The sequence below is a fragment of the Centroberyx affinis genome, unplaced genomic scaffold, assembly GCF_046629955.1.
Source record: "Centroberyx affinis isolate AG114_WGS23_722 - 3 ecotype Tasmania unplaced genomic scaffold, CSIRO-AGI_Caff_v1 ptg001295l_1, whole genome shotgun sequence".
NCBI lineage: Eukaryota > Metazoa > Chordata > Actinopteri > Beryciformes > Berycidae > Centroberyx > Centroberyx affinis.
Window position 1 is genome coordinate 22,501 of NW_027279801.1, and position 24,836 is coordinate 47,336.

Consider the following 24,836-nt stretch of genomic DNA (forward strand, 5'->3'; position numbering starts at 1 on the left):
ATGGCTTAAATATCAGATGGGAGTAAATTTAATATCAGCATCTCTTTCTGTGCTGAGATCCAGGTGGAAAAACCCTCGGTGGTCAAAGTCGCTCTCAAGGTGGCTGCCTTGATACACAAAAGGTGTGAGTGTGTGTGTGTGTGTGTGTCTGTGTGTGTGTGTGTGTGTGCACTAAGCAGTTAATTGGGAGACAAAGCCAGTTTTCCCTCCCTCCTCCTCCTCTGGTTTGTGCATGCCGCTCACGTCGGCCCCTCCCCTCCCCGAGAAGCAATTAACAGAATCAAACGCCCTTGACCGCGGCCTCCCAGCGGTCCCGCCGCGGCCGGGCCGGAATGCCGCCGCGCTGCGTGGGAACAACATTAGACCAAGATGACTGTGTTTGTGTTTGTGTGCGAGGAGGGAGAGAAGAGAAAAAAAACAAAAACGAAAAAACCCTTCCTCCTGAACAGCGACTCCCTCTGCAGACGTCAAGCTGAGGTTTTCTATTTTACCAGGACGTCCCACTGAGATTCAGAAGCTTTTTTCCAAGGGAGAGCTGGCAGCAGAGGTTACACAATAAAACAGTAGAAAATACAAAAATAGTGAACTAAATACAATTAAAAAAAAAAAGACAATTTAGATCAGAAACAGGAGCGAGCATCTTGCATTAGAATGGATAATTTGAAGTGATTTAGGGCAGTGATTCTCAACCTTTTTCATATCATGGACCCCTACTTTAGTCCACATTAGGGCCACAAACCCCCATTTGATGAGATTTTGTCTCTCGAACCCAAATCTGAGAATATTTATATTGTCAGATATGATTTTGTCCAGAATCCCATGACTATCTGTATTGCAGGTAGAGAGATAACAGAGAAACTATGATCAGAGCAGGTCATTCTTCTACATTCTCTAATTGTGTTAACTTCTTGTAAATGAAATAATGCTGAAGTTTAACAATTCATCAATTCGCTGGGGGAACCCCCTCAAGGACCCCTGGTGGTCCCCGGAGCTTTGACTGGAGAGTGTTGTCGGAGATGAATAAATAAGCAGCACGCTACATTTTCCATCATCGGACACCTTGTATTACGCCTCGAACACAACTCATCTGTCAGTCTGACACCTGAACTCACCACAGTCTCTCCACCCAGAGGTTCAGAACACACAACGGTTCAGTGATGTGGTCCAACACAACAGAGAGTAAACTGAACAGGTTACAGGTGGCTCAGAACAAAGCAGCTCAAACAAGAGTAAGCACAACGAATAATCCTTTGGCTTGGTTAAGTGTAAAAAGCAGGCTGCATTATTCTCTAGTGTGCTTTATTAAAAATATCATCATAATTAAAAACCCCAGAAATACTTTATAGTCACCTATCATTTTTTTTTTCAGATAGACATCATTATTCTACTCGGCAGTCATCAGAGGGTCGTTTTCTGTTTCCTCTGTGTAGAACTAGTTTAACACAGAGATCAGTTCATTATCCAGCAATGGTGCCATGGAATTCATTACCGAGTTTTTGGATTTCAGAAAGTAATACAACATGTTTTAACAAAAAGTTAAGATTGTATTTGTTTAGACAAGGAATAGTTTAGAATATTATATGACTTTTTTTGTTTTTGAGCTGTCCATCCCACTTTTTATTTGTGATTTAGTGGATGAGTTGCTAAGTGATTTATTTTTCTCAATTACTCAAGAGATGAAATTATTATACAGAGCTATCGTATGTATTAGACAGGCTTTGAGTTGGTGTTTGTTGTTGTGTGTCTTAGTGGTTTGTGTTATGTATTGAGTCTTATTGTGAGTATGAATGTTACGGATGTGTATCGATGTATTTTCTGTTATTGAAGTATTGTTAAAAATGGAGACCCCAGGAAGAGTAGCGACTGTTACAATACAGTAGCTAATGGGGATCTAAATAAACAAACAAACAAACAAACAAACAGCGTGACCAACTCAGACCAACAACTCATTTGACTACCATTGTATATCGAGCCATTTCACTGTGGACTTCCGTACCCACTTTTATTGAAGCTAAGGCCAACAGCAAATTTATTATTAAAAAACTTGTCAGAAGACATTTGATTATGAGTTAAGGTCGAACGCTTAATTCTAATTCTACTTGTTTTATATTGTATCCATGCAGATGGATTTCACTCACACTTTTGTTTGAGTTTTTGATAATGTAAGAATCATAGTTTACTGTACAAATGTGAAGTATCTTATTAATATTTCTGCTTGTCTTTCATGCTGTGGCCCATGACCAAGCGGCCCTAATTTCTGATCTCATTGTATCCTGGCAGTAACCTTTGTGCATGTTTTGGATGTGTGTTGTGTTTCAGTGGGAACTTTGAGAAGACAGCAGCACTGTGATCTGAGACTGCTGGATGTGAGCAGCTTTTTTGTGTACTTGTACTTTGTAAAGTCAGTAACTTTACTTGTACTTTTTTGTCTGTACCCTGTTACTTTTGCTGCTGCGACAACCGGATTTCCCCATGAAGATCAACTCAGTTTCATCTCAACTTAAATGTGTTCCTATAGTGAACTTGGCTGTTAAATAAGAGCTAACTAAAGTGCAAGAAAGATGTAGAAAGAAGGTGTTTTTGGCTCTGCTAGCATCCTAAGGTGCCAAGGTTACCTGATTCCTCCTAATGATCTATGTGGAGAGAGAGAGAGAGAGAGAGAGAGATATTGAGCAGAATACTAGCTCGCTCGCCCAGCACCACTGTGGTGTAGAGTCGCATGGAGCAGCACTGGGCGACAATGATCTTCTCTAAGAGGGAATCGATGTCCCCCCTCCCCTCCAAAAAAAAGAAAGAAAAGAAACCAGCCAATCACTGGCATCGATCCACCGGTCAGGTTAAAAGCAGCAGCTCCCTTCTGTTTACCGTGAAAACCATCTTTCTGCTTTCCGGTTGAAAATCTTGTATCTTTTTTTCAGGGACGAAGCAAAACAAGACTCATCGTTGAACTGATGCGATGAGAGTTTGAGGATTATACATAAAGGTTTTCAAAAGCCTAAGAGAGGGTTTGTTTGTTTGTTTGTTTGTTTGTTTAGATCCCCATTAGCTACTGTATTGTAACAGTCGCTACTCTTCCTGGGGTCCCCATTGTATTTTTAACAATACTTCAATAACAGAAAATACATCGATACACATCCGTAACATTCATACTCACAATAAGACTCAATACATAACACAAACCACTAAGACACACAACAACAAACACCAACTCAAAGCCTGTCTAATACATACGATAGCTCTATATAATAATTTCATCTCTTGAGTAATTGAGAAAAAGAAATCACTTAGCAACTCATCCACTAAATCACAAATAAAAAGTGGGATGGACAGCTGAAAAAAAAAAAAAAGTGTTGTTAAAACATGTTGTATTACTTTCTGAAATCCAAAAACCTGGTAATGAATTCCATGCCACCATTGCTGGATAATGAACTGTTCTCTGTATTAAACTAGTTCAACATAGAAAACGACCCTCTGATGACTGCCGAGTAGAATAATGATGTCTATCTGAAAAAAATGATAGGTGACTATAAAGTATTTCTGGGGTTTTAGTTATGATGATATTTTTAATAAAGCACACTAGAGACTAATAGAGGTTTAATAGGTTTAATAATGTTTCTCCACCCATAGAGAAACAAGGAATCTTTTTTTTGCACCCGTTGAGCGGGTCGGAGAGTTTTTCCGCTCCTGAAAAGCGATACGGGAGAAGATGTTGGGGAAGTCCGATGCGGAGGGGCGATGCGGTCGCCATGACGTCACGGTCGCCATGACATCACGGTCGTCATGACGTCACGGTCCGGGGATGGAGGAGGCGTGTCCTCTTCTGCGGGTGACAGACTTGGAAAATCGACTGTTTCCTGTTACTCAAAGAGAGCATTATGGGTCGAGCTCACGGGAACGTCGATAGCGATGATCGGGTCAGATAGAAGAGTTTATTGATCGCTGAAAGCCATTAGAGAAGATCAGGGATGAATTCCTGGAAGTCATTTATACTTATTGTGGTATTCAGTGTGGGATCATTATGGGTTTCACCTGAGAAAATTAGATATCCAATAATTGATAAAAGGGACTCTTGTAAAATTGATTTAAAAGTCCCATCATTTCACACAATCCTTTATCTCTGTGGACATATTGATAGATGAGGTGACTGTGCAGGAGGGAAAGCATTTTGGTAACGTTTTATTTTCCAATTTTCCGCGCAATTTCCTAATAATTTCCTAGAAAGGAACTGTTAATTTGTTAGGAAGTTTCCTGGAAAGAACCATGAAGTTATGTACAAATTATAGGGAAAATAGAGGAAGAGTTCTGAGAATGGTTGGTAAGTACCTGGTCGTTTCTTTTTGAGTTTCCTATGAAATTATGTAGCAGTTATATAAAAGAAATGGAAGTGGTCAGTTTGTTGGAGATGATAAATAACTGTAAATATGTAACAAAGTTTCCAGGAAAGAACTGAAAAACTACAAACTATTTATTGGAAAAAGGCAAAAAGAGGCAGAGGTCGATTTAGTAACCCAAGTCATTCATATAATTATATATATAGGAAATTAGATTAAAGAAGTTATTTTTGGTACCAACTCTACCTGTGATCTCTTCCTCTATTTTCCCTATAATTTCCCATAATGTCATCGTTCTTCCCAGGAAACTTTCTAAGAAATGAACATTTCCTTTTGTAGAAAATGAAGCGTTACCAGCATTTTTCTTTATATATTATTAACTTTATGATAACATACTGTATGTGTTATGATCAGGCAAGCCACATCTTTGTCCTCTTTTAAATCTCTTTTAAAAACGCACTTTTTTAGATGCACTTTTACTTAATTGCTGTGTATGTCTAATAATCAATTCTATTGTTTTATTATTTTAATATCTTACCGTATACTTTATTTTAGTTTATTCTTACTTTTATGTTCTTTTTATAATGCATTTATTTTATTGTCATTTTGTTGGATTCTGTTTTTATTTTTTGCTGTTGTGAAGCACTTTGTAACTATGTTTTGAAAGGTGCTATACAAATAAAATGTATTATTATTATTATTATTATTATGTTGTTGTTTATTGTGTCTCAAGTGAGTGTTGCAGCTTTGAGGACTGAATTTCCCTTTAGGACAAATTAGAAAAAATAAAGTGTCCGTCTGAATATTTAGCTTTCTTTTAGAGATTATTTAACGATGGATTTCAATCGATTGGCTGGTTTTATATCACTGCAGATATCAGGCTGTAATGGATGTGAACACGAACGCATCAAGATCCACGACTTTATTGCCACACCTGTAAAAAGTCGCTCCAGATTTCAGATTCCAGTTATTCAGGCGACAATCAGTGAGGGTGAAACACAGTCCGGACCACACAGTAAGCATCATCATCATTATCGATGTCATCTGTAATCAGGGGGAACGCACCGTCACACATCACACATCACACATCACACATCACACATCACACATCACACATCACACATCACACATCACACATCACATATCACACCGCCATGCATCGGCCCGCAATCACACTCCCATGCAATCACTCCCTGACACACAGCGAGCCGGACGAATACAAACAGGAAAAAAAATGATTCCTGCTCTTCCTCCGTGGGATTCAGAAACGTCTTGAAGGAGAGATCCACCCAGATGCTCTTCAGCTGCTTTATATCATCGATCTGTGATGTTCAGTGGATTCCAGGAGTTATTTTGTGATTAAATGTCGTATCACACTACTATTATTGGAGAGCGGTTTGTGTGTTTGTGTGTCCCACCATGGAGGAGAGGAGAGGAGAGGAGAGGAGAGGAGAGGAGAGGGGAGGAGGAGAGGAGAGGAGAGGAGAGGAGAGGAGAGGAGAGGAGAGAGGAGAGGAGAGGAGAGGAGAGGAGAGGAGAGGAGAGGAGAGGAGAGGAGGGGAGGGGAGGGGAGGAGAGGAGAGGAGAGGAGAGGAGAGGAGAGGAGAGGAGAGGAGAGGAGAGGAGGAGAGGAGGAGAGGAGAGAGGAGAGGAGAGGAGAGGAGGAGAGGAGGAGAGGAGAGGAGGAGAGGAGACAAGGAGAGGAGAAGAGAGGAGAGGAGAGGAGGCGAGAAGACAAGGAGGGGAGGAGAGGAGAGAGGAGAGAGGAGAGGAGAGGAGAGGAGGAGAGGAGAAGAGGAGAGGAGACAAGGAGAGGAGAAGAGAGGAGAGGAGAGGAGGAGAGGAGACAAGGAGAGGAGAGGAGATGACTTCTTTTTTTTTTTTTCTACCCACTGAGCAATTTGACGTTGATTAGACGTTTAAAACACGTCTAAATGGCCATAGCCGTCTAGGCTAAATGAAGTTTAAATGGGGTTGAAAAGTGAAAGTTTATTAGATGTCTATACATAGACAATATTATCCTGGACTATATGAGAGCTACGCATAGACGCAATGTTGAAATGACTTCTTGTGCTCAGATCATTATCTTGTAGGCTAGTCTACAGGACTTCTCTGGTGCATATTTGTGGTATTTACAGATGTTTATTCATTGTAATAATGTATTTACTGCTTGGTCTAAAATAGGTCTATACATAGCCGTAATGATCCTGGGCGATATGAGAGCTAAAGCATAGACGTGATGTTGAAATCACGTCTTTTGCTCAGTGGGTCGGGACAGGAGGTGGAAACTAGCAATAGCTCTAATCTCTGTATGCAGAACATCGGTTACATCAACTTGTTTGTAACAAGGTGAAGTGGTGCTATGTTAACTTGCATTGTCCCTATCAAATAAACTATATAAATAAATAAAATAAAAGTCACGTTCCTTCCTACCTAACCTCCTCTCCTTCCCTCCTTCAAAAGCCTCACTCGTCTCCTCCAGCCTCACACAGATAGCCGCTCATTAAGTGGGAGGAAGCCCATTAGAAGCTGCTTGGATTCTGCCGTTAACACAGAGTTTCCCCCCCGGGGTGAAGAACGCACCGGGGGAGAGAGGGGGAACGGAGAGAGGGGGAACGGAGAGAGGGGGAACGGAGAGAGGGGGAACGGAGAGAGGGGGAGCGGAGAGAGGGGGAACGGAGAGAGGCGCTGACCGTGACCGGCAGCTCCTCTGCAGATAAGCTACGCAATTATACATGGAGTGTGTGAAGCTGGTCTCTCGTGTTATATATTACGGAAGATTAGGTGTGACTGTTAGAAGCAGGGAAAGAGGGAAAAGAATGAGATTAAGAATAAGAGTAAGAAGTACGTGAAACGAGTTATTACTGAAGATAAAGGAAATAGTCCTTTCTCCTCGCTTACAGTGTGCGGTCTTTGTATCCCTGCCCCGTCACACGTGTGTTAAGTCCTGCTGCCATTTTTCATCGGTTATCCAGTTCAAAATTAGCTCAATGGGATCATTTAAAGAAAAAATCCTTTTGTGTGTGGATTTCTGGTGAAGGTTGTTTTCAAGGTGGCTGCTTTGATGCACAGAGCGACACCGTGCATGAAGAGGAGGGCGGATATGCAAATGACCGGCTAACTGGAAGAGAAAGAGAGCGATTTAATTTTTTTTGTGTGTGTGTGTGAAGGAATGCTTCTTTATGTTTGTTTTAACCTGCGTGGAGCGCCAGGCGGGAGGGGTTTCCTGCATCAGGACGATTCAGATCAGGTCAACTTTCAGTCACACAAATGTTTGCAAATGTAAGCAAGCGTATGAAGCTCGGAGCTTGGATTTCCTGTTGCTGCAGTTTGAGTTTCTTGGCTATCACTGCTCCTGCTAACTACCCAGCTCTTCTTCTTCTGTTTATTCCAAACAAACCGGAAACATAAAGCGCATCACTTCCTGTGCGGGCAGAGGATTTTTTCCCAGGAAAGTTGGATCGCTGTTGAGTTAGAGCAATCAGAGATAGAGAGGAGCAAAACTGACATTTAATTATATGAAAATGTTGCTTGTGAGAGCCACTTAGGCACATATTAATATTTGGTAAATTGTTTCTGTTGTAATCACATGCTATATACTGTATGTTCTAGCATTGTTTAAGTTCATGCAACAGTTAATCCACAGTATATGTACAGGTCAAGTGTATTTTGAGGATTATAGGTGTAAATGCTTGCAATTTTTGTGTTCTTGGGTGCTAGAATGCAATAACACATATATTTTTGTTGTTTGCGACAGTGGATTAAGGTAAAGTAAGGTCATTTATTGTGCATGTGCAAGAATGCCCTAAAAAAAACAAACGTGCTGCTAGGATGTAGATGAATCTGCAAATAAGTTTGGATCGAAACAAGTTGATATGTTTAATCGAGGTAGCGATGGGTAGACTTCAAATACATTTTCATTCAATGTTTTCCCCGCCTCCTGTGGACTTGTGAGAACTTTGGGTTTCACAAGAAAAGTGGATTTAATTCAGTAGAACACGAGTCAAAACTAAGAGACTTTACAGATTAAGTGGCCCAACATGGTAAAACGGCCACCATACTGCTGATTTAAACTAGGGCTGAACGATTTTGAAAAAATATCTAATTGTGATTATTTTGACTGATATTGCAATTGCGATATGATTTGCGATATTAGAGGGAATGATCATTTTTTACATCATTATTCTCATTTTCATTGAAAAACGTATTACAATGATTATGGTGTGATTTTTGCGGGGATCTGTACCAAACAAAGATGTTTTCTTAAGTCTGTAGAATATGATGTGTAGGCCAGGACATCTCTGCAGCACCACAATATTTACTTTAAAATGCTATTTTGACACATTTCACCTTTAACAAATATTGCGCCTCCTGCGATTTGAAAATTGCAGTAGGCCATATTGCGATTTCGATAAAATTTTGATTAATTGTTCAGTCCTAATTTAAACTTTAAACTCTTACACAGTATATTGTTCTTCTTCATGGGTTAAAACACTGGAATAAGGCCGTTAAGTCTAGCCAAAAGTAAAAAAAAAACCCTAACAGTAACAGATGAGTTTTCAGTCTATAAGTGAGCTGCAGAGTGAGACTGACTCTTATTTGCTGTTACACAAGTATCACCAAGTGCAGTCAGGGTTTTGGGGGTTTTGGGGGTTTTGGGGGTTTTGGGGAAGCGCCTCGCCTCGTCACCCATGGGCGTCACCACCTGGGCCGGGACAGCGAACGCGTCCAAATAACGAGAGCGAGGCGGCGGCGGCGGCGGATCACATCAGAACCCTTCACTCCTCGCCGGGCGATGGATGGGAGCCGCCGGAGCTCACAGGGCTTTAGGAGGAGGAGAGCAAGGAAGGAAAACAAGAAAAGAAAAAAAAAACAAAAAACAAGGAGGACTAAAGGAGGCTCCAAAAATAGCTTTTTGTTCACATGGAAACCACCCAGAGGGAAGGAGAGGGGAGAGGAAGCCTGGAGGAGAGATAGAAGGAGAGGAGACGAAAAAAGGAGGAGCAAAGACGAGATAAGGAGAGGAGAGGAGGGGAGAAAGGATAATAGACGGAGGAGAGGAGGAGGTATGGAGAGGGAAACAGATAAAAAAGAGGAGAAGAGGGGGTTGTAGTGGAGGGAGAAGGGAGGTAAGGAGCAAAAAGGAGAGGAGAGGAGAGCAGGTAGAGATGGAGGTAAGAGAGGAGAGGAGGAGAGAGGAGAGGAGAAAAAAGAGACAATGATAGGAGGGAAGAGAGGGAGGAAATAATTGAGGAGAAAAGACAACTGGAGAAGTGACAAGAGGAAAAGGTTAAGAGAGGAGAAGTCAGAAACTGAGAAATAAGAAAAGAAGGGAAGAAAAGAAGAGATGAGAAGAGAGAGGAGATGAGGAGAGGAGAGAAGAGAGATGAGAGAGGAGAGGAGATGAGGAGAAGAGGAGAGGAGAGAGGAGAGGAGGGGAGGGGAGGAGAGGAGAGGAGAGGAGGAGAGGACAGGAGAGGAGGAGAGGAGAAGAGAGGAGGAGAGGAGAGGAGAGGAGATGAGAGAGGAGGAAAGGAGGAGAGGAGATCTGGAGTAAAAAGGAGAAACGACAGAGGAAGAGGAAGAGGAGAGGAGACAAATCTAATCTCCCTGCCCGGCCTCACTGATCTCCTCTCTAAATCTCCTCCACAGCGTCGCACTTGATCCCGTTTCCCCTCCTCTCTGACGGGGGATAAGGAGGCATGCCCCCCCCCCCCCCACCTCCACCTCCTCCTCCTCCTGCTGGATCTGGGGATGGGTGGAGGTGGAAGGAGAGTGGCTGCACTAAGTCCCGGAGCTTGAGGTTTATATCAGATCTGAGACAGGATGAGTCCAGCAGACGCTCCGGTCCACAGAGACTCAGAGCGGCTGCAGCAGGAGGATGAGCCTGAATCCTCTTTAGGCTCCTAAAGGCTCCTCCTGCTCACACTGCAGCATACCAGCAGTGAAGAGGTCAAAGGTCAAAGTCAGGAGGCACACACCAAACTGCAAATAGCTGTTATTGCGTTATTGCTGTTTTGGAACCTTTTTGTTTCCATTATACGTTACTGCTATTTATGTGTAGACTCATTTCATTTATTTTCTGATCTTTATATTTGGCTTACATGGCTTTTTCTTGTTGATACTGTGTGATTTCAAATTGTCTTTTTATTGTTGTTGTTTTTGTGTGGACCCCAGGAAGACGAGCGACCGCTTTGTGGAAGCTAATGGGGATCCAAATAAAGAATAAAGAATAATAAAGAAGACAACCGTTTTGCCCAAAGATGGTTTAAAACAGGTTTGTTGGTGTCAATGGGAACAGCTGCCAATTAGGAAAAATTGTAGCTTCAGTAAATTTATACACACTTCAAAAAACACAACTAAACACAGAGTGTGCAGGTGAGGAAAAAACAACCCAGAGGGGCTTGTAGTATCTCACCTAATTACCAAAAAATGAAAACAATATACGATAATAACGATAAAAAGGAAGAAAAGAAAAGAAAAAAAACCAACAATCATACAGTGATTAAAAACGAGCGCCCTCGAGGAGGCTCAGAGAAGAAGATAAAAGGAAAAAATAATGAAAAATAAAACAAAACAAGGAAACGGAGAGAAGATACAAAGAGCTGCACTGTCCGTAAAAGATGAAACTGCTGATGTCAAAAAAAGTGAAACCAGAGAGTGAGATCCTGAAGACAGACGGATCACAGCCTCTAGTGCTGGAACAGGCTAAATGTAAAAATTAAAGGGCCATTCTCAAAAATAATACCAAGGCATTTTTTGCAGTGAAAAATATTCAAAAGCCTTTATTATATCGGCTTACCACCGAAGTTTCACCTCACACCTGAACTCCCTTCTGAACTTGGAAAGACTGCTTTCAATTTTAGTGTAACTGATTCCTGGAACAAACTACAGCACCTCCTCAAAATCAATACACTCATACCTTTTGGACATTTTAGAAACTTGATCTTAAACCTCCCAACCTCTACTTGCAATTGTTTTAAATAACTGTATTTTATTTTACATTTTAAATTATTTTAATCAATTTGGGCATCATGTAACCTAAAGGTCACAGGTTCAACCCCTAACAATTATTTTACTTTAATTATCTTAATCTATCTTTTCTTCCCTAATATGTATGAGTAATGGCTTTTTTATTAGTTAATTGTGGTATTGCCTTTTCTCTGTTGGTTTATCTCTTTGCTGCTGTTTTCTTTTTCTTTGTTTATGTAATTTGACTCAAAATCATTGTAAATGATCCTCAATGATTCTCTCGAGTATAAATAAAGGTTGAATGAATTAATGAATGATGGCCCTGATGAAGGTGAAATGTGTTGGTGGTAAGCCGATATAATAAAGGCTTTTGAATAAATATTTTTCACTGCAAAAACCGTGCTTTGGTATTATTTTTGAGAATGCCCTTTTTTTTTAATACATTTTGCATGTTCCAGCACTAGAGACCAAACTGATCTCTCTCTTCAGTTTCCAAAGCTGCTTAATATGAATTTCGACTGTGCCACAATATCATATTATCAAAACTTTGAGCTTGTTTGGGCTGACGCTGACCTAGCGCACCTCCTGTAATGTGATTACTTTTTGCAGTAACAGTAGTGTAAGGGATTACAATTTCAAATGCAGTAATTACATTACAGTTACTAATGGATTTCCTCACATGTTTCTCCAGGACATGCAGCAGCTTCACATCGGCTGTTTGCTAAAGCAGCAAAAACAAAAGATGGAGGCTGAGGGAGAGACGCAGACTTTTCCCATTTCCCAGTTTTCCTGTTACTTTGAACCGATCTCAGTCGAGGATCAGAGAACATTCTGGTCCGTTGTGAACTCTGAGTGGCGGCAGAACTCTTTCCACAGAGAAAAACACAACATCCAGTTTATCAAATAATCTGATACAGAAACACAGAGATGAGAAACTGCAGGGAGAAACAAGGAGCCAATGAGACGCAAAGTAATGGAACGAGGAGTGGAACTAATTACTGCTGCTGCTGAGGAAATAGTAAAGTAATGTGATTACTTTTTGTATGTGCATTTACCCTCCATTGACTTTATTCTTATTTAGATCCTATTCTTCTTTCATGCATCCTACTACTTGCTGCACGAGTTCCATCTAATGTAATCTAGGAGGGGATAACAGGGATGTCGCATGGAGCTGGTGGAGTGTGTGTGTGTGTGTGTGTGTGTGTGTGTGTGTGTGTGTGTGTGTTGGGGCAGGGGGTTTGGGGGTTTACAGTACACAATGACCCTGATGCTCAAACTGGATGCTGTGGGCTTACATTTAGCCCAGAGATCAACCAGCAGCAGCAGACACACTGCGGGGATTTGGGTTCTGTTACTTTTTTTAGAGGAGGAGTCTGAGATGGATTTACCTCCACACACACACACACACACACACACACACACACACACACACACACTGCTTCAGGGTTTAAAAGAGGACGAGAAAGACAGATGGAGAACTGTCAGAAAATCCTGCTTTCTGGAATTTGGACTTTTCTGGACTTAGTGACTTTTGACCTTGCGTTTACCAGAGATGGGACGATATATCAAAATCCAATACATCGCAATACATAAATGTGTCAATCCGTATGTTGTGTCAGTGAACATGAATGGTGATATCAGCTCCATGTTATTCTGCTGTAGTAATCACTAATGAGACTCTTGACCATCACAGTTTCACAAGCTCTCCATCCACATTATATTATTGTCACTTTGTAATGACATTTGTAAATTGTTGTTTACATTCTAGCAGCCAATGGCATCGCTAGAAAGATTTGTGTCTCAGAAATAAGCAGAATTCTGCACAGTCAGACTTTGTTATCGCTGAACTTTTATTGATCACATCGTATTGTGGTTGTGTTGAATCCTGAACCACAGATCACATATTGAATCATATCAGGAGATAAAGCAGATTGTTCATCACTAGTGTTTAACTTTTATATGACTTCAGACCCATTCCCACGGGACAAATATAACCTGGGAAGGTCCAGTGATTTGTCAGAACTGGGGTCAGTGATTTTAGTCTATTGTTATTATCCCACTTTTGACAGTCTATATTTTTGGGTAACTTCATTTTATTTTATTCCCCTCTGTTTCATGATCTGTTTGTTTTTCTTTTGTTTTTAATTGTTTTTTTAATTCTTTTTGTTAAGCACTTTGTAACGTTGTTAAGAAAAGTGCTATATCAATAAAGTTTTATTATTATTATTTATTATCTGTGAAAATTCCGGCTCAAATGCCCTTCTGTATTTTGGTGAAGACAGGATCGCCTGATGATGCTGAACCCACGAGAATCAAACTCTAGGTTCTTCTTCTTCTTCTTGCTAGTCCCACAAAAATAGAGTTTTTGATTGCATTTTGCTTTTTGTATATTGTTGTATCGTGTTTGTCTGCAACTTTTCTGTGTCTTGATGCAGCTTTCTGGGTCAGGTTTAGATTTATTGTGACTGAGAAGCTAACTGAAGGTCATCACAGAGGAAGAAGGGGAGAGAGTTTGGGAAAAACAGACACGGAGAATGAAAAAGATGCCAGGCAGTCAGAGAAAACATATGAAAGCAGATGGATTTGGCTCTTTTGATGGACAGCAGCTATTGGAAGAGTTAAATTTGAAAGCTCTATGCATCCATTATGGGAAAAAAACATATATATAAGCTTCAATGTCTCTAACTGTTCTAATTGTGACCATCAAGGGACTACAGTAATGTTCTACACTTTAAAAAGCACCATGACTCATTTTAATTTGGTGCCAACAGTCATTTTGTAGGAGTAAGTAAGGTTTTGAAAGCCAGAAATCTCAGCAGCTGGCCAAGCAATCAACGAGTTATTGGTATTGATCAATCATCAAACATAAACATCAAATATTTTGTACTACAGGATAGTTAAAATCTGACTTATTGCTCCTTTAACAGCAGCCACTGGTCAGATGCTGAGCTTTAAAGTTTGTTTTCTCCTCCAGCAACTTTGGATGTTAACCAGCCATCATCTGCAGATCCCATTCTTGTATAAACACTGATTTAGCCGATATAAAACAGGGGAAGTCACAGGTGCATTCTGGGATTTATCAGCCACCGTGTTTGCTGCTCTGGTCACCCTGACCCTGGAGAAAAGTTTGATGTCGGTTTGCTTTGCTGATTGCCTCGGGGGGAAAAGTATCAGCGCTGCATGAATAATTAATTAGCTGGGGCAATATTTTGTGTTGAAAGCTGGACTATAAATAAAGTGACGCACAAACCGGAGTAGTTCTCACCTTGGAAAGTCAAATATTTGCCCGAGGGCCCAATCTCTCCATTTTCAAATTCGAGCGAGAGAATAATTTGGCAAACAAAACACACAAAGGAGCTCGACCCGTCTCGGCTGTCCGGAGCGACATCGTCCTTTTAGAAGATCGGGAACATTTCACTGTTCTACTTTTTTTTTTTTTTTTTCATTTTATTTGATAGGGACGATGCAATTTAACATAAACTGATGCTGCACAGAGAGTTTATAGCTATTGCTAATTCTCAACTCTTGTCCCTAGTTGGGCTTTTACATGTACAGTGTAATTAAAATATACAGCTTTCAGAATCATAAAACCACAATACACTACAGATATGGAAATACAATAAAACACACATACCACAATACACATACACCATACACCAATAGTAATTTAGAGTACAATTAGCTAAAAATGAGTACAGCTCTGGTTTGCTTTTAGCCAGCACTTATTAACCTTTGTTGTAAAAGATTTTATATCTGGAATTAATTTGATTTCAGTTAGTAAAGTGTTCCAGAGTTGACAGCCCTTTATGGAGAAAGCTGATTGTCCAAATTCAGATCTATGATGTGGTATTCTACAGTTGCCATTCACCATGCTCCTAGTTACTCTGTTACTACTACTACTGAGAAAAGTTTCCCTTCATGATATTTCCCAGTAAAAATATACATGAAGATGGTTTTATGTATTTCTATATCTAAATAATCTATGGATTTTCTTGCAGCCTCAAAAATAAACACATCACTCACAAGATACCATAAATCAAGCGCTCCTTATGTTTGTCTGCATGAATATCAGCAGGTGTGTTTCCTTCAATATCCTGCTGAGCCTCCTTTTAAATGTGTGAATTCAAATACAAACATTTAAAACGTGTCTTTACATGTCAGGCATTAAACCGAAGCTGTGATCCAGAGTGTGTGAGCAGTGAGCAGGCAGAGGTTCAGTCTGATATGTGTGTGTGTGTGTGTGTGTGTGTGTGTGTGTGTGTGTGTGTTCAGTCAGTACCTGTCCAGGTCCTCTGCGTCCTGCATGTTGAACAGCATGGACGGGATGAGCTTGTCCATGTGCTGCGGCTCCCAGATGATCGCCTGCAGCTCGTCGTTCACCGTCTTCCTCACCACACCCTGCAGGCCTTTGATGCCCGCCACCCGGATCCTGCACACACACACACACACACACACACACACACACACACACACACACACACACACACACACACACACACACACACACACACAGTAGATATATAAATTATGTTTTGTTTAATTATTTATCCAGGAGAGGTGCTGCTGAGCTACTTTCTCTTTTTCAACCCTTTCTCATTCAGTTCCACACATTCACACTGTGATCTGCCCAGTTCAAACACAGTTCCTCCTGCTGGCTCCTGAGCAGCTGGAGGTTCAGTGTCTGGCTCTAATATAACTGTTGTGGGAAAGGAGAGCATGAATCATTCTCTCGTAAGTTGCATAAACTTAGTCTAGGACTAAGTAACACCCTGAAGAAGGCGCAAGCCGACACGCGTTGGTGTATTTTTAATGATTCTAGCCCATTGAATTAAAGGCCTTTTACATTTTTCAAACCTCCTTGAGTGCATGGACATGGATTTCTTATGCCATTTTGTTTTTGGTCCTCAGTCTTCCTCTCTCTCTTTAGTCTAAGACTAGTCTAAGGTTAGACTGGGTTCAATCTCTGAACCCATCGTCTATCGGTCTGACGACAGATTAGACTCTGGGGGCGACGGCCAATATGGGGTTTCCGGTGTAGCCAGCGGACATCCGGGCCAAGACTTCCTCTTCCGTGAGCCGGTCATTGTTTACAGTCCGATTAGCAACTTGAGACGTGAGAGTCGAACGTTTCTCCACACAAAACACAAACATCGATACTTTCTGTAGGTGTTTTAGGTCCGGACGACATTTCGGCTAATCTCTATAAACAGATATCTGCATATGAGACGTCGTCTCTCAACGCCGACTCCATTCTCGCGTCTCAAGTAGCTAATCGGACTGTAAACAATGACCGGCTCCGGTTCCGAGATTGGACTGGGTTAAACTAGTCTAATTAAGAAGTCTGCTGCATAACAAGTAAGACTGACTTATTTTGAGGGAGGAAAGTTAGCCACCCTCCACCCTGGCTAAGCTTGAGTTAAGAACTTTGTTGCTGTGGCAACGAGTCGGCCTAATTATCAGAGAGGGTTTCATACAAGATGGAAAACCTTTGGATTTTGGAAAGAGCCTGAAGAAGACAGAGAGTGTTCAGAGACAGAGACAAGACATGAGAGATCTACAACGATCCAGAAGTAGTGGAGCCACTGTGATTTCCTAGAGAAACTATCCTTATGCTTAAAACTGACTTAAGGTCAGATTTAAGTCTAGGTCTAAGACTAGGTTAAGACTAGGTCTATCTTTATGCAACTGGCCGCTGGGGATCTACTCTCCAACTGACGACTCATCTAATATTTGGTCTATTTAGTTTAGATTTTGCATGAATTAAGGGGTGAATTCATGTTAATGTAAGGCTATTTTAAGGGATCACTGCTCTGTAGACTCATGTAAGCACACAGATTCATTCTGATTAGTTTGCATTTAGCATAATCCTGATACAGGCCTGAAACTCTTTTTTGCACTTTGCTTCGCACTTATGCACTGCTGCACTTCTTTTAAAATATTTTACTTGATTTTATGCATTCTACTCTATACTCTACTCTATTTTTTAACTTTATTTTTATTATTATTATTCAGTGGGTTTTATTTTCCATCTTATGTTATGCATTCCTCATTTTTATCTTATTTTTACTATTATTATCAAGTGGGTTTTATTCTCCATCCATTAATTATGGCATTCTATCCCTGTTGTTATGCTCATTCTATGTCTATTTTCATGTGAAGATGCATTCTATGTATTCTATTCTCATCATTATCTTATTTTTACTATTATTATCAAGTTTTATGTGAAGCACTTGGTGCATGTAATTTCTCTGTTGTAAAGCACTTTGAGCTGCATTCTTGTATGAAAGGTGCTATACAAATAAAGTTTATTATTATTATTATTATTATCATTATTATTATTATAATTATGATGCAAGGCAGCACTGTTGCTCCAACCAGTTTTCTCACGAGACTCGTCTTCATGAGGCTGAATGACCTGCGACTGTAAAGGGAAAGTACAAGTGCTGCGGTCTGATACCACTGCTGGCTCTGATACATGGCGCACACACACACACACACACACACACACACACACACACACACACACACACACACCCTCCAGTCGGCCCTGAGGAGCCTCTGTGCTGTAGGTCGGCTGTAATGGGAAGATAAAAACGCCTCAACAAAGTCTGGAGAGCGGGGATCGCCTCGCGCCGCCTGGACCAATCACAGCGCGGCGAGCCCGACTCCAGATTGCCTCTCGCTATTCCCGTCTCCTCTCTGTCGTGGGCACAAACAACTATATGAGCAATGATATGAAAAAACAGGGCGGGTGACCTTGCCGGAGGCCTAATCCAATAACCGCCGGAGAAATTCTATTTGGGAATTCCTCTCCACCTACGGAGAACCGCCGCCGAACGCAATAATGAAATAAAGAAGAAGAAAAAAAAAAAAAAAAAGTGAGAAGTGAGAAGGAAGTCTGTTTACAGCACCGAGTCGAAAATAATCCCAGCGTCCCCTGGCTCTCACCAACTACCCCCCCCCCCCCCCCCCCCCCCACCCACATCCACACAGATCCAAACACACACACACATATGTGCTTGCAAACACACACACACAGAAACTACAGAAACACACACACACACAGATACACACACACGCAAATTGAAGTGAGGTCTCAGCTGCTGCAGTGACATTTTTGCAAATAACTGCGGTGGTGGGAAGATATCTCCGCAATGAATGATAGACAGACAGAGAGAGAGAGAGGAGAGAGAGAGAGAGAGAGAGAGAGAGAGAGAGAGAGAGAGAGAGAGAGAGAGAGAGAGAGAGAGAGAGACTCCAGGTATTGTTTTAATACATTCCTGCTCTTTATTAGATTGAGCGGCGGGCGTCTCGGTGGGATCGGTGTCACAGTCTCGTCTCAGAGCTATTTTTACCTTCGGAGCGAGTCGGAGCGGCCGGGTTTCTCTGCCTTCATAAAAAAAAAACTCCTGGCTTCCCTAAACAGACTCATTATTCTCTTATTATAAATACATAAGTGGGTTTTTCATCAAAAGAAGTTGTGCAATTTGCTGATTCTAAATTGCTTTGCGCACACAGTGAATAATGTGCCTGGATAAGAACTTGGTGTTTTGGACTAATGAGTTTTTTGTTTTTTTTGCATCGTAACGACCTTCTCTGGTCTGATCAACTGCTTTTCTCATATCTGTATGGATTAAGAGATGATATGATGAAGATGATGATGACGATGACGATGATGATTATGTGTTTTTAAACCCTGTAGGTAAAACAAACCTCTCCAATTGGACAATAAAGATTTGAGTTGAATTCACACTACAGGGTTTTGTTATTCCAAAGGTTGACAAAAGTCAGACTGTACAAAAATAATTATTAATTGCAAATTGACAAATGCTTCAAACCATCTTCCAGTCTTCAAGCTGCACTAGGTGATATATTTCTGTAAAAATATGATCACCTGTGTAATTTGTATGCTAGGTTGATTACTTTGCTTTAATAATGCATGTTTTTAATATTGTTAGGTTGAGCTGTAGACACACAACTCTCCCAAACCACTTGTCTGGTTGTAGCAGCCGGGGCTTAACAATTATTACTGAGGAGACCAGGTGTGCTATAGGTGGAGGATTTGGCACGCAACTGGATCTGCCGAAGCTTGATTCCTTTGTGCGGTAGTTTAAGTCCACCCAGTGATGTTTCCCTGCCTACGTCTGATCAGGGGCGGACTTAGTGATTTGGGGGCCCTAGGCAAAGGCAAGCATGGGGCCCCCTGAATCCCAACCCTCTCCCTTTTTAATCCATCCTTTCTACATCAAGTTGGGGCTGAGAAAACTATGCATGCAAGGGCACTTTTTGTTGTTTTTCTGCCCCATTTATGTAGCTTGCTTTTTTTGTTTTGGGTGTTACTTCTCTCTCAGCTACTGATAAAAAAAATTTGCTTAAGTACCGAAATAGCAACAAAATAGTAGACAAGTAGCAAAATCGCACTAGAAGTGGAATAACCCACTATAGCCTGACTGATTAGGGTGGGTAACAATGACTGAAGATTGAAATAATTTATTGTAACAGAAAGTACATTTATTTTATATTGATTATGTTTACATTAGTTCTATTCTTGTCTTGTTTGGGGGCCCTCTGGCTGCCGGGGCCCAAGGCAGACGCCTACCTTTGCCTAATGGTAAGACCGTCCCTGCGTCTGATTATCTGAGAACCTAACCTATCATTCAACTAAACCTGAACGGGAGTCTCACCCAACCTAAAACATGGATGGGGGCTGTCTGCTAACGGGGAGCACCCTCCTGTCAGCTCTTCAACCCGCCAACCAGCCTTCTACAAAATGAACACACCCACGCACACTTAAATGTTAGCGAGTGAGAATAACCCCAGACATCCCAGGAGCAGCTTGCTTCCCGTAACAATATTTTATGAACGACATAAACAGCCGCCACGCTCAAAGAGGAATTTGAGTCAAGATGAGAGAGATTGAATGAAAAGTAAATAATTACATGTCTCATTACAGTATGTTGATGAAGACGTGTTTCCGTGCTTTTGGGGTTGATTTAAATACAATCAAATTGTCCATTGGCTCAACAGGACTGTATTGGAGAGCTGCACCCAGGCAAGCGAGACTTAAGTGAAGCAATTGATGAGATTTTGGTAGGAATTGATCAATATGATGGAAAATGATGAGAAAACAAAGTCCAGGTCAAAAATATCTGGACCCCCCATTTGCTATATTCTTATTTATATTGTGTTTTTCTTTGCTATCTTACTCTTTTGCTGCTGAAAACTAGGGCTGGGCAATATATCGATATTATATCGATATCATGATATGAGACTAGATATCATCTTAGATTTTGGATATCGTAATATGGTGATATGGCATAAGTGTCTTTTCCTGGTTTTAAAGGCTGCATTACAGTAAAGTGATGTCATTTTCCGAACTTACCAGACTGTTCCAGCTGTTCTATTATTTGCCTTTACCCACTTAGTCATTATATCCACATTACTGATGATTATTTATCAAAAATCTCATTGTGTAAATATTTTGTGAAAGCACCAATAGTCATCCCTACAATATTGTCGCAATATGGATATCGAGGTATTTGGTCAAAAATATTATGATATTTGATTTTGTCCATATCGCCCAGCAGCCCTACTGCAAACAACTCAATTTCCCCACGGGGAAACGATTAAAGTTTTATCTTAAATTATCTCAGTACCATGAGTGAATGCAACCCCCCCCACCCCCCACCCCACCCCAACAATGCGCCGCCCGTCCGGCCACACAGGGAACCAGCCAGGTAAAGCCCGTTTTTGTGTAAATCACGTCCACGTTTCAGCTCATTTCAGCCCCTGCTATACTCCGACACTGCGTTTCATCATCCTCCTCCTCTCTCGTATTTCAGCTCGCTCCTGCGGTGTGTGGAGTCTCAGCGGGAGGGGATGGTCATGAAATATGGATCAGGAGGAGAGATATATTTAATACTGTATTCACTGGATTCAAGTGGAGTGAAACCTACATTGGCAGGGATAGCATTACATCCCCCCCCTCCCCCCCTTCTCCTCGGTGGGATCAACCACTGCATTAACAGAGGAGGATTTTCATGTGGGCCAGTGGAGGCGGATTGCAAAACGTCTTCTTCATAGTAATCAGAAATTATGTAAAACTAGACAGATATTAGTTTTTGGTCCTCAGAATCAATACAATCCATTTTCTCATTGTACTAACTTCAGTGATCTGCAACCACATGTCCTTAAATCTCTGTGTAGCTCTGGTAGAGTCTTGGGTCGTGTCTCTTCCTCCATGATAAAACCCCCCAAAAAAATCAGTGATTCTGTGATCTGTTGCTCTGGTAGAGCAGACTGGAGAATTGTTTGTTTTTTTCTCTCTCCATTCACTGCCATTGTCTGGAGGAACAGTCTGAAAATCACTTCTAGCACATAAAGGAACGCCGACAAAGCAGATTCTGACAATATATAAAAAAACTAGTCATGCTACTGAACTGTGTTTAAGTGAATCTCTTTCTTTATGTTTATTAAACCTTTCAGTTTGAAGAAGTGGAACACCGAAATCTGGTCGGAGGAAACTTATGCAGATGGAGCGAAGAAAATAAATTGTTTACCGATAATTGTAAATAGGCGGAAAAAAAGGTGGGAGACAGGAGTTTGATAAAGCAGATATATAAAAAACGGGTTTCTCACAAGCAACAGATAACAGAGAATCAGCAGAACTTAGGTTATATCAAGCTACACAATCCAAGGTACTACCAAAGTTACTCAGCACTTTAAGAGCGTGTATGTAGGTTTCCATTTCAACCGCGATGACAACGTCGACTACAGCGGCTGATTTCACTGATCCAAGAACAGATTCAGCCAGAGAGGAGGAAGACTCTGCTGTAGTGTTCGGCTGGAGAGAAAACCTGCTCTACAGGGAGTGAAATAAAAGTGAAATTAAACTATTCCTCATTTTGCTGGGAACCTCCTCACTTTTGGAACCGCTCCATAGTAATAATATAGTATAGTAATATAGCAGTGTCTGATCTAAGTACATTATGAATGAATCCCCACCCACTGTTTTTACTGGGAGCGTATCTATGTTCCCAGGGTCCTAAGTTCGAAAGGTCCTAAGTTCCCAGGGTCCTATGTTCCCAAGGTCCTAAGTCCCCAAGGTCCTAAGTTCCCAGGGTCCTATTTTCCCAAGGTCCTAAGTTCCCAGGGTCCTATGTTCCCAGGGTCCTAATTTCCCAAGGTCCTAAGTTCCCAGGGTCCTATGTTCCCAAGGTCCTAAGTTCCCAGGGTCCTATGTTCCCAAGGTCCTAAGTTCCCAGGGTCCTATTTTCCCAAGGTCCTAAGTTCCCAGGGTCCTAAGTTCCCAAGGTCCTAAGTTCCCAGGGTCCTATGTTCCCAGGGTCCTAAGTTCCCCAGTTAAATATTCTGTTAACACACATTAACCCTCCTATTGTGTTTTCAAATATTATCCAGTTTTTTTTTTATTGGAACAAGGCTTCAAAACAGCTATATAAACACAACAAAACCAATGGTTATCATTTTATTTGATTTGAAGTCTCTAACCCTAACCCTAGAACTGGGGAACATAGGACCCTGGGAACATAGGAATGACTCTGTTTTGGACTATGGGGAACAATGAAAGTACTCCAATACGTATTATTATATAAAACGTAATAGTGACGGAGTGTCCCCGTCTCTTCTCCCGTCTCACCTGGTCCGGGTCTCTGGGTCTTCGTGAGTCGAGTGGCACATGGCGCTGAACTGGGAGACGAAGAAGTCGTAGCGGCGGTGGTAGGAGGGCGTGTCTTCCTCGATGTTGGCAAACTTCACAAACTAGAGAGACGGGGACAGGGAAGAGTGGGGAATGTGTGTTAGCATCATTTCTCTTAAGATGATTCGAGAGAGAGGGAGGGAGAGAGAGAGAGAGAGAGTGAGAGTGAGACAGAGAGAGAGAGAGAGAGAGAGACAGAGAGAGAGAGAGAGAGAGAGAGAGAGAGAGACAGAGAGAGAGAGGGAGAGAGAGACAGAGAGAGAGAGAGTGAGAGTGAGACAGAGAGAGAGACAGAGAGAGAGAGAGACAGAGAGGAGAGAGAGACAGAGAGAGAGAGAGTGAGAGGGAGACAGAGAGAGAGAGAGTGAGAGTGAGACAGAGAGAGAGAGACAGAGAGAGAGACAGAGAGAGAGAGAGAGACAGAGAGAGAGACTTGGGCTTCTGCTGTTGATTCCCAGGAAAATGAAAACTATAAACTGGATGAAGGATCACCCACCGACGCGTACTCAGAGACTGAAACACAGAGACTGAAACACAGAGACTGAAACACAGAGACTGAAACACAGAGACTGGAACACAGAGACTGAAACTCAGAGACTGGAACACAGAGACTGAAACACAGAGACTGAAACACAGAGACTGGAACACAGAGACTGGAACAGAGACTGAAACACAGAGACTGAAACACAGACTGAAACTCAGAGACTGAAACACAGAGACTGAAACACAGAGACTGGAACTCAGAGACTGAAACACAGAGACTGAAACTCAGAGACTGGAACACAGAGACTGAAACACAGAGACTGAAACACAGAGACTGGAACAGAGAGACTGAAACAGACTGAAACAGAGAGACTGAAAGACAGAGACTGAAACTCAGAGACTGAAACACAGAGACTGAAACACAGAGACTGAAACACAGAGACTGAAACACAGAGTCTGAAACACAGAGACTGAAACACAGAGACTGAAACACAGAGACTGAAAGTGGAACATATGACAACTGAAGACAGAGACTGAAACACAGAGACTGAAACACAGAGACTGGAACACAGAGACTGGAACACAGAGACTGGAACAGAGACTGAAACAGAGAGACTGAAACAGACTGAAACAGAGAGACTGAAACACAGAGACTGAAACACAGAGACTGGAACAGAGACTGAAACAGAGAGACTGAAACACAGAGACTGGAACACAGAGACTGAAACACAGAGACTGGAACAGAGACTGAAACAGAGAGACTGAAACAGACTGAAACACAGAGACTGAAACACAGAGACTGAAACAGAGTCTGAAACACAGAGACTGAAACACAGAGACTGAAACTCAGAGACTGAAACAGAGAGACTGAAACACAGAGACTGAAACTCAGAGACTGAAACACAGAGACTGAAACACAGAGTCTGAAACACAGAGTCTGAAACACAGAGACTGAAACACAGAGACTGAAACACAGAGACTGAAACACAGAGACTGAAAGTGGAACATATGACAACTGAAGACAGAGACTTTTACACAAAGATGGACTCCAGTCACACTACACTTGAGACACTGCAGACTGTCAGATCTGAGGGAGTGTGACTTGCCTGGGTCCAGACCTTTGACTCCGCCCAACTCCACTGAGTTGACTGATTCTGGTCTGGCATCGTGACATGAATCAGCGGTTTCTCGGTTGAAAAATGATCAGTCCAATGAGCGCCGGGGGGGGGGGGGGGGGGGGGGGGGGGGAACTAACGATTAGCCAATCAGAGCCACGGGCGGGACTAACACCGTTGTCAAGCTGTTGTCAAGCTGTGCACCGGAAGCAAGGAGGA

General features: G+C 41.7%; 1 protein-coding gene across 1 annotated transcript in view; it reads right to left on the reverse strand.

Annotated features, from left to right (window-relative positions):
- LOC139649161 (protein EFR3 homolog A-like) overlaps positions 1 to 23,532 on the reverse strand; it is a gene marked incomplete at both ends in the record, with an annotated part of 44,482 nt that extends 20,950 nt beyond the window's left edge. The window contains 3 exons of the mRNA XM_071525488.1: positions 15,583 to 15,732; positions 22,960 to 23,081; positions 23,516 to 23,532. Coding sequence (XP_071381589.1) covers positions 15,583 to 15,732; positions 22,960 to 23,081; positions 23,516 to 23,532 — 289 coding nt within the window. The remainder of the gene's footprint in view (positions 1 to 15,582; positions 15,733 to 22,959; positions 23,082 to 23,515) is intronic.
- Between the last annotated feature and the right edge of the window lie 1,304 nt (positions 23,533 to 24,836).